This window comes from Haematobia irritans, chromosome 3 (assembly GCF_050003625.1).
Source record: "Haematobia irritans isolate KBUSLIRL chromosome 3, ASM5000362v1, whole genome shotgun sequence".
NCBI classification, from domain to species: Eukaryota; Metazoa; Arthropoda; class Insecta; order Diptera; family Muscidae; genus Haematobia; species Haematobia irritans.
The window spans coordinates 181,696,969-181,707,892 of record NC_134399.1 but is presented as its reverse complement, the minus strand read 5'-3'; the positions used below and the strand labels follow the sequence as shown (position 1 = coordinate 181,707,892).

The 10,924-nt window shown below is 33.1% G+C and overlaps 1 protein-coding gene across 2 annotated transcripts; it reads right to left on the bottom strand.

Moving 5' to 3' along the window:
* Positions 1 to 7,738: 7,738 nt before the first annotated feature.
* LOC142231469 (testis-specific serine/threonine-protein kinase 4) lies at positions 7,739 to 9,187 on the bottom strand. 2 transcript variants are annotated; one of them, XM_075302076.1, is made up of 4 exons: positions 8,992 to 9,187; positions 8,539 to 8,933; positions 8,162 to 8,472; positions 7,739 to 8,093 (listed from the first exon to the last, which is right to left on the bottom strand). In XM_075302076.1, the coding sequence occupies exons 2-4, from the start codon at positions 8,883 to 8,885 to the stop codon at positions 7,831 to 7,833; spliced, it is 921 nt and encodes a 306-aa protein (XP_075158191.1). In that variant the 5' UTR covers positions 8,886 to 8,933; positions 8,992 to 9,187; the 3' UTR covers positions 7,739 to 7,830. The 2 variants fall into 2 exon arrangements, with proteins under 2 accessions (XP_075158191.1, XP_075158192.1); XM_075302077.1 differs by having other exon boundaries at positions 8,539 to 8,871.
* Between the last annotated feature and the right edge of the window lie 1,737 nt (positions 9,188 to 10,924).

Here is a 10,924-nt window from a genome sequence, read left to right as displayed (position 1 = left end):
ACGTCGGTCCATACGCATATATACCTTATATTTTATTAATTTATTTCAGTTACTTTGATAGGAACCAACACGAAAAGTAAAAGTTTTAAAAAGATTTTTAGAAAATTTTGTAAAAATGTTATTTCTATAAAAAAAGGTTGCAAAATTTTATTTCTATTTTGTTGAAATCTATACAAAATTTTGTCGAAATTTTATTTTTAAAAATATTTTGTCAAAAATTTTTTTTTTCGAAATTTTGTTTCTATAAAAATTGTTATCAAAGTTTTATTTCTATAGAAAATTTTGTCGCAATTTTATTCCTATAGATTTTTTTTTTTCGAAATTTTATTTCTATAGAAAAATTTGTCGAAATGTTATTTCTATAAAAACATTTTGTCAAAATTGTATTTGTAGAGAAAATATTGTCGAAATTTAATTTCTATAGAAAAATTTGTCTTAATTTAATTTCTATAGAACATTTTATATTTCTATCGAAAATGTTGTCTAAATTTGTATTCCCAAAGGAAATTTGTGAAGCGCCTCTTACTTGGAGTGGAATATTTACCAAAACATCAAGAATTCCACCAATCTACCAAACAGTAAAAAATTAAAACATTTTGGTATAATTCTACCATCTGTGGCAATCGTGCTACCGGATCCTCTTGGAATAGTAATTTTCATCCAATACGATTGCAATATGATACGTGATTTAGTTCTCACCCCGGCGCTTAAAATCCATTTCTTTTTTTCTGTTATTTATCTATGCTTCAGTATAGATTTTTCAACGTGTATTAGATCCTTTGATGACAATAGTGCAAATGGTGGATTTTGGTTTTTGCCACCATTCATTCCATTCTGAACAAACAATGGCCTAAAGCCAGCAATCGAAAAATGTAATAAACATTTTTTTGGCCCTCTAGTAACTAAGAGCATTATATCCATCTACTTTGGGCGGCAGATACATTCATTGTGATACTCGTATATATGGATATATGACTGCAATCATACGAACAAATAATCTAGATCTGGCCTAGGAAAATATTCTTGTCGTTGTGGCAATGGCGTAACTGTGGCAAAAGTCCATGAAAAATTACATTCATATAGCCACCAAAAAAGCACTAAAAAACTAAAAGAAAAATAGAATATGGATGCCAGTACTTAGACTTCATACAAGTGATAAATACTGTACTTTAGCTAATCAAGGAAGTATGTAGAAATGGGTCTATTTGATTATTTTAGTTAATAAATCAGAAAAAGTGCATAAGTCACAATTTTATTATTTCTATTATGTGGGAGGATATGGTTGACATAAATAGTAGGAAGTTAATAACTTTTGTGGGATTTTAAATAGGATATTTTATTGAAATCGGTTTGCAAGCAAGAATAAGCAACGTGACGTGGCTTATGTTAAGTATGCCTATTATGTTATAGTATTTCATTAATTTTTCAGTATTTGGTCGACAAATGTAGTTGAAGTCGTACTCCATGTCCAGTAGAAACAATCACCACCATATAACAGGTATACCGGTATGAAGTGAGCGTCAAGATACAAATGTTTCGATAGGGCACATTTGTTGTGAATGAGCCCTTATTTTTGTTGTTTGTTTGCCATGACATCTGTGAAAAATATTTAGTAAACACAGAAAAAAATTTCAAAAATTTCAATTTCAAAATTGTTCCATATAAAGTCTTAATTTAATTTTTAAAAAAATATTCAATTAAAATTTTAATCGATTCAAATTTTTTTTTATTGAAACAAAAATCAATCACAAAAATTAATAGTATCAATTAATTTATTAATTAGATCAATTAATTTTCTAATTGACTTCCAATTAATTTTTTATTTGATACTATAGTTTCTGTGCTTGAAGACATTTGAATTAAAAAATAAATTGGATCAATTAATTTTGTGATTGAATCAGAAAAACATTTTTGTGTGTGTACATCAAGTCATTGAACAGACAACATCATATTTTTCCGTCGTGTTAAAAATGTCGAATTCTGCTCCCCCAAGAGGCTTCGGAGGTCAAATCTGGAGAACGGTTTACATGGAGGCTATATATAAATATGGACCGATATGGACCAATTCTGGCACGGTTGTTAAAGACCATATATTAAAACCATGTTCCAAATTTCAACCGGATCGGATGAAATTTGCTTCTCTTAGAGGTTACGCAAGCCAAACCTGGGGATCGCTTTATATGGGGGCTAGATATAATTATGAACCTATGTGGACCAATTTTTGTATGAATATTAGAGACCATATACTAACACCAAGTTCCACGTTTGAACCGGATGGGATGTATTTTGCTCCTCCAAGAGGCTCCGGAGGTCAAATCTGGAGAACTGTTTATATGGGGGCTGTATAAAATAATGGACTGTTATGGACCAATTCTGGTTCGGTTGTTAGAGACCATATACTAACACCATGTTCCAAATTTCAACAGGATCGGATGAAATTTGCTTCTCTTAGAGGCTCCACAAGCCAAATCTGGGGATCGGTTTATTTGGGGGCTATATATAGTTATGAACCGATGTGGACAAATTTTTGCATGTTTGTTAGAGACCATATACTAACACCAAATTCCACATTTTAACCGGATCGGATGAATTTTTCTCTTCCAAGAGGCTCCGGAGGTCAAATTATCGGGAGTACCAGATATTGCTGATATTATCCTAAAAGACTAGATATGAATTGCTATGACTTTAGTACAGGGATCCGGAGCGGTCCATTTTTTTCGCTCCGCTCCGCTCCCGCTCCGGAGAAAAAAAAAAAAGCTCCGCTCCTCGCTCCGCTCCGAGAAAAAAAAAATTGCTCCGCTCCGCTCCACGCTCCGCTCCGCTCCTCTTCGAGAAAATTATAGTACAAACATTGTATTATTTGTTCAATTGAGTTTTATTTTATTTAGAAAAATCGGGCGGTACATATATGGGAGCTATAGCTAAATCTGAACCGATTTCGATGATTTTTTGCACATATAGTTAGTGCTATAGAAGATTACATTTCGCCAACTTTGAGTAAGATCGGTTGATAAATAAGGGTTTTATGACCTAATTTGACTAAATCGGGCGATACATATATATGGGACCTATATCTAAATCTGAACCGATTTCGATGAAATTTTCAGACTTAAAGGGTGATACAGAAGATTATTTTGTGCTAAATTTGACGACGATCGGTTAGTAAAAAAGTGCAACGTGACCCCATTCGTCGAAATCGGGCAATACATATATATGGGAGCTATATCTAAATTTGATCCGATTTCTTCCAAATTCAATAACGTTCGTCCTTGTGCCCAAAAAAACTCCCTGTACCAAATTTCATCAAAATCGGTTAATAATTGCGAAATCCTGTGAACAACAAATACATGGACAGACGGACGGATGGACGGACGGACGCCAAGCGCTAGATCGACTCAGGAGGTGATTCTGAGTCGATCGGTATATATTTTATGGGGTCTAAAATCAATATTTCTTGTAGGCACATTTTTTGGCAGATCAAACTTATTATACCCTAACCACTATGTGGTTTAGGGTATAATGATTTTAAAACAATGTGTTGAAATATTTTATTAATTTTGAAGATTTTTTCAGAAATATTAAATCCATTTTGACTTCATTAAAACGAAATTTGCATTCATGTTAGGATACACATTTTTATGTCGAATCACTTAGCTATAAGGACAAACAGACTTCATTGAAAAGTTTAGAGACTTTTAGACAAGGAAAAACTTTTTTTCAGAGAAATACGTCTTCTATTCTAAGCAAAATTCGTATTCGTATTTTAAGCATGTGAAATATTTGGCCTCCCGCCAATATTCTTTGCGGTGCACCATCTACTATTTAATATGTGATAGAAACCAAATTTATGAAAATGGACCAAAATGGACCAAATTCTGTTTGGTCTGACCATCGGACCAAATTTAAAAATTAGAAATCTTTTGGACCAATTTTGGTCTGACCATCGGACCAAATTTAAAAATTAGAAATCTTTTGGACCAATTTTGGTCCGATCGGACCAAAACGGCAACGCTGATTGGAATTGAAAGTCTATACACAGAGTAGAAGTATCTACTCTCCGAAAGTTTTTTTTTTGTTTTGCAACAGACGTAGAGAAGAGGTTTTGTTATATTTGTAATGTGTGTGTGTATGTTTATGTTTGCAACAACCTCCATCGACATCAGTCCGTGGTATACCTACGAATATTCTTACTCAGATCTAGTGTTACCTAATTTCGCTTTTTCCCCTTTATTGTATAATAAATGTATATGCGCACATTTTTCAACCAAAATTGAAACTATCCATAATTTTAATTAAATTTTCGAGAACTAATATCAGAAATAAGAGAATGCTAGGATATAGTACAATAGTAAAGCAAATGTGAATGAAAAAAAGCATGCCCGGTTCCAAAGATTTTGTCTTTACTTTAACAGTTTGGGTATTAATTCCGAGCCAAAGAAGCGGATAATACAAGTAACGATACTTTACAGACGTAATTCTCTTTTAAATTCGGGGGTTATGTACTTGCTTCTAGGAAGCAAATGTTAATTTTTCATTTTTTTAGATTTTTTTCGTCAGTTGTTATCAAAATCCTTTAAAAACGAGTTAACGAGTTATTTTTTTCCATATTAAGACTCGACTTCCAGTAGAAATTATGCTATGTTTCAAGTAAAAAGCGTCTTTAAAATAAAGTGTTGAAAAACATGTCTTATTTTTTAACGATTTTTTGCTTTGTAGGCAAGATGCAAAAAGGAAACAAATTTAAAGACAATTTTATTAATTTTAAAGAATTTTTCTTAATTATTAAAGTCACGTTGACCTTACCTCAAAAATTTTATCTTTCATGTTATGATACACATATTTAAGTAAAATCACTTAATTATAAGGACATTACAACTTCATTCAAAAGTTTATTGCCTTTTGGACAAGAAAAAAACTTTATTTTAGAGAAATGCGTCTTCCATGTTAAGCAAATTTGCATTCTTATTCTAAGGACATGGAATCTTTGACTTCACGACAATATTTTTTTCAGTGTAGAAAACTAAAAAATTAAATATAAATAAGATCGTTTAATTGCATTTGTTTGACGTTCATTACAAACATATTTGTAGTAATACGGGATGAAATTGATCGAAAGTACTGTTGTTACTTTTACAACACATACTAGATATATATTTTGACATTTGCCGTTTTTGAAAACAATTACTAAAAAACACGTTGTGTTTTCCCCAATGTACGTACGTACAAAAATATATATCGTACATTTTAAACGTTTACTCACACTACGCTAAGTACTAGCTAAATTTGAAATTACCTACACAGTGTAATTTCAAAGTTACACATTTCATTCAAGTAATATTTTATTCGGAGCGGAGCGGTTTTTCATTTGGAAACCGCTCCGCTCCGGATTTTAGAAATGCCGCTCCCGCTCCGGCAAAAAAAGGGCTTGCTCCGCTCCGCTCCGCTCCGGATCCCTGCTTTAGTATTGTTTGTATTATTATTATTTTTTTTATTTTCAATAATATCATTGTCGGATTAACCTTTTGATGAGAAGATTGCGTCGATTTGTTCCCGGTGATATATTGAGAACGTCTGAGAATAGATTGTGTTTATGATTTCTAATCTATGCGTATTCGTGAGATTTTACTTACAAAATCTATTCTTAGTTTATTATTTTTGTTGGTAATTTAAAATGATCCGGATTAGTTTTATATCGCTCGCCTGGTATAAATCTCCATTATTTTAATTACAAACTTATAATTTTTTTCTCTTTGTCTAAATTCTGTTACCCTGTGAATTTTGTTTTGTTTAATTTTTTTGTTTTAACATGGCAATCCTTTAACAAGAGCTACCTAAAATTTATTAATTTATGTTAACTGGCCGAAATCTATACCTTATGGCAAGAACACCCCCCTCCCCCCCCCCCATTGCCCTGAGCAAGGCCGGCATTATAGGTAGCACCCGCACATAAGGTATAGTATTTGAAAGAGAAGGGTCGTTACAAAATCTGGAGAACGGTTTATATGGGGCTATATATAATTATCGACCGATATGGACCAATTCTGGCACGGTTGTTAGAGACCATATACTAACACCATGTTCCAAATTTCAACCGAATCGGATTAAATTTGATTTTCTTAGAGGCTCCGCAAGCCTAATCTGGCGATCGGTTTATATGGGGGCTATATATAGTTATGAACCGATGTGGACCAATTTTTGCATGGTTGTTAGAGACCATATATCAAATTTCAACAGGCTCGGATGAAATTTGCTTCTCTTTGAGGCTCCGCAAGCCCAATCTGGGAATCGGTTTATATACCAACACCACGTAAAAAATTGCAGCCGAATCGGATGAAATATGCTTCTCTTAGAGGCTTTGCAAGTCAAATCTGAGGGTCCGTTTATATAGGGGCTATACGTAAAAGTGGACCGATATGGCCCATTTGCAATACCATCCGACCTACATCAAGAACAACTACTTGTGCCAAGTTTCAAGGCCAAGCTATCGCCTTCGTTCGGAATGACTAAGTTAATATACCCCCCATCCTATGGTGGAGGGTATAATTAATTGGATCAATTAATTATGTGATTGAATCAGAAAAAAAAAAATTGTGCGTATTCCAGCCGATCACAGTAGCATCACACTCATTACGAGTCAACTAAACAAAGGTTCCTCGCTTCATTCGTACAATTCAATTCCCTTGGTCTTTTGCGCCTGCGGTGTAAGGCTGACATAAAAAAATACAAAAATATCAAGACAACGCTTCGGTGAGAATGAGTCAAAATATCCCGGAGTAACTTGTTTTGCAGAGTATTTATGATAGCTTTGACGACCGTGTGAAGGTCATAATTCGTGCCAAAGGTAACCAATTCGAACAAATCTAAACTGATTCTAAAATTTGACGTTATTTCCAATATTTTTTGTGTTTAAACAATAAAATTAAAATAAATTTGAGATTTGAATTTTACTATGCTGCATTACCTATCATCCTTCATGTATGTATGTCCTATTCCCCTATTTCAAACAAAAACTTTGTTATGTATTTCAGCAGAAGAACTAATTCTGGTCCATATATTGGATGTAATTTGAATGACTACTTTTCTTTCGAGTATATTTTCATTTTCTATCACTCATTTGATATAGCCTCCACAGGCCGATTTCCCAATTTGAATTATTGGGCTTCTACAAGCCGCAGTTTTTTTTCGATTTGTCTGAAATTGGAAATCTAGACGAATTTTAAGTCCATAAATAGATGTGTATAATATGATGTGGATCCACCTATATTTTGGTATAGAGCAATAAACCGATTTGAATTCTGGGTCATCCAGACACCGCGGTTTTATCCGATTGCCTGAAATTGGAAATAGTTAAAGTCAAACAAAATTTGACATATCCCTTATATGTCAAATTTTGTTTATATCGCTAAGTATTTGATATGGTCTCCCGATTTAATTTCTGGAGGGAATTCCGAAACTAGATGTCCGAGTTCGCTTCTTATGATTATTGGAATAATTGGAGTAAAATTAAAGGGTATAAATATTTCCAAGCAGATGAAAGGCGTTATTTCATTGGATTTACTTGTACGCTTAGAGATGTTTAGGATTCCTCTAAAATGCAAACAATTTTGTCTTTAATATTGTCCTAAATTTTTCGTTGCATAGCCCTTCTCTTTGATGTTAATATCAATTTTTGTTCAGTGTACAATTAACATTTTCTGTGAATTTTCCAAATTGAGTTAAACATATAGAATCTGGGCTATTTCATGTTTATTAAATTTAATTTTATTGCATTATAGTTTTTGTTTTTAAAGGGAAAAGATATGAGATTATTTTAATCAATTTCATGCCTATCTATGTTGCAGGTTGTGTCATCCATGAATCTTCCTTTATTTGCACCAAACTATAGCGAATCTTCACAGGAGCCAAAATGTGTAAAATCAAACGTTTGCATTCATCGGAGACTGTGGGAACTTTGGGAAATACTAAGGAGGCATTAATACGTTTTAATAAAACATGGACATTGGATCCATCATAGGGAAGACGACCGAAAACCATGGCATAGCATACCACACCACAAGCCCAAATATCCGAAAGAAAAGGATCATAAGCCACACCTACAGTTGGTGAGTAGATTATCAACTTAGTGTATATGATTTTTTAGCTCTGCTATAGTCTACTCTACCTTTAAGTATTTCTGGACTAGCATAAGCATAACTTCCACAAAATGTTTTCGATAATATGGTCTGAGCATCACTCGTCCTTGTATCTTTACGGGCAAATCCAAAATCAATCAATTTAAGATTGAAATTTTCATCCAAGAGAAGATTTTCACATTTGATATCACGATGCACTACACCCTTGGAGTGAATGTACTCAATCACACTGATCAATTGTCTAAATAAATTACGTGATTGTGACTCATCTAAATATTTTTTATCTCGGACATAATCCAAAAGGGTACCATTTTCAGCTACTTGCATTATTAGATATACCCTAAAAACATAAACGAAAACATCATTCATTACCAATTTAGAAGAGCTTCCTTCTTCTTCTTCTTACCTATGACTGGTCTCTATACTTTGATAGAAAGTTATTAAATTTTCATGATGTAGACCTTTTACAGCTTCAATTTCTCTGGGTAAAAATTTCTGAGTATATTCTGTAGGGGCTTTCACTTTGGAGATGATTTTAATGGCAACTCGTTTGCCATATTCCTCGGAATAGCCCATTTTAACTTTACCATAATTGCCAGTGCCAATTGTTTTGCCCACTATAATGCCACGTTCTTCCAGAATTGATTTAGGTTTAACCGACTTATTGGTCCCACTTGCCTCAGGCGATACTTGATCAGATGCTGGTTCTTTAGACCCAGAAGTCCTAGGCTCATCAGCACTGCGACTCATCATTTCAATTGTGGCAAAATCATTTTTTGCAAAAGAAATCCAATCGAAAATCTTTCAATATATATTCAGTTCATGTTTGAAAAATTAAAAGATATTTTCAAAGGCTTACCTGGGGTCTGTGTAAGATTTAATTTATGATTTTTCCATTAATCATCTGTCTTTTGAAATTTTATTTCTTTGAGTTGGTATTAATTCTTTTCCCAAAAATTTTGATAATTTGCCAAAAAATGAGAGGCCAAAAATTAATTTTATTGCTGTGGGTTGAGAAAAAAAATATTTTTTTTTGAAATGTAATTATTTTTGAATCTGACGTTTCATATTTATGTTCCATGTTTTAATTTCAAACATTTCAAAAATAAATGAAATATATACACTGATAGAAACCAGTAATTAAAACAAGTTATACACTGCTCCATTTTAAATATAAACTGAGGATTACCCCTTTAGTGAATCAGTTAATTGGTCCGTCTATTAGCAAGAGAGAGGTGGTCATTCTTAGGCGATCTTCGATTGGCTACGGATGACCCCTTTAGTGAATCTAGAATCCATACAAAAAGTGGAAAAATCATCAGATGTTTTGTTTCAGAATGAAGAGCTGAAGAGCTGAAGAGCAAGGTATGCCAAACGCATATAGAACCATAACCAAATCAAACTGTTCTACTCTATGTCCTCGATAGGGCAGGATTCTGCACGAATTCTAACTTTTGATGTCTGGAAGCGTTAACGTTACGAGTATTGTATGACCAAATAGCACTTCGAGAGAAAACACGGTCGGAAAACTTGCCTTACCATGCGTAAATACGTCCGTTGATTGAATAGTTGAATTTTCCTTTTGAAAGCAACAGTTTTGTTAGAGTTCTTCAAACTGAAAAATATTAACCCTTCTATCAACGCACGGATTAACGCACGATATGTAACTCAACCTTTAGCATGCCATTGCGATTGTAATGAGTACAACACTGGTAGACAAACTTTTGTTGTATTAAATTTTTTTTTCATTTAAATATAGCTAATGGAAAAATTTCGTTAATATAGAAATGTTAATGGATGTTTTAATGAAAATTCTTCGCTATATCAAAGAAATATATTATTGGCTCTAACTTAATGAAATTTGGTTTGATTTGTTAAAAAAAAAATAAAAGTTTAGATTTTCTGAATTGCCCATGTAATGGTCTCGAAAATTTCTGTAAATTGGAATTTAATAATATCATGCGCAAATCTGTGGAACAGGGTATTATAAGTTAGTACATATGTTTGCAACACCCGAAATGAGACGAGATAGACACATAGTGTCTTTTAGTGCTCAGGTATGGCTCGTCCGTTTGTCTGTGAACACATTTTTGTGATCAATGCCTAGGTCAACATTTAAGTCCAATCGACTTAAAATTTAGCATAATTATATGTTTTGCATCAGAAAAGAACAATATAGTCTTTGGAAGAAATCGGTTCAGATTTAGATATAGCTCCCATATATATTTTTCGCCCGATATGCACTTATATGGCCCCAAGGATCAAGAGTTTTACTCTGATTTACGTAAAATTTTGCACAGGGAGTACAATATTTTTACTTTTCATGCCGAATTTGGTTGATATAGGACCCATATATATCTTTCGCCTGATATGCACTTATACCGCCCCAGAATCAAGTATTTTAATCCGATTAACATGAAAGTTTGCACATGGAGTAGAATTAACATTTTGACTAGGCATACCGAATTTGGTTGAAATCGGTTCATATTTAGATCGATACCTTTTGAACGATATGCACCCTACGGGTTATGGATCATCTACCGTAGTTCAAAATTTCACTCCGATTTACTTTAAATTTTGCACAGACAATACAATCAGCATTTTAGCAATGTAAGACAAATTTGGTCAAAATCGGTTCAGATTTAGACAAAGCTCCCATATAAACCATTTTTCTATTTGGTTAAAAATGGCCAAACACAAAGATATTTCTTTTAAAATCGCCACTGCTAAGTTGAAAATTTATAAAAATGATTCAAATTTTTCTATAATTCTGATACCTATTATCGAAAGAT

What these genes read in the sequence shown, in the direction of transcription:
- LOC142231469 (XM_075302076.1), bottom strand. Translation starts at nt 8,885, where the DNA reads ATGATGAGTCGCAGTGCTGATGAGCCTAGGACTTCTGGGTCTAAAGAA. An exon ending in AGTATAGAGACCAGTCATAG is followed by an intron (nt 8,473 to 8,538) that starts GTAAGAAGAAGA and finishes TTATGTTTTTAG; the next exon opens with GGTATATCTAATAATGCAAG. An exon ending in TAGTCCAGAAATACTTAAAG is followed by an intron (nt 8,094 to 8,161) that starts GTAGAGTAGACT and finishes CACCAACTGTAG; the next exon opens with GTGTGGCTTATGATCCTTTT.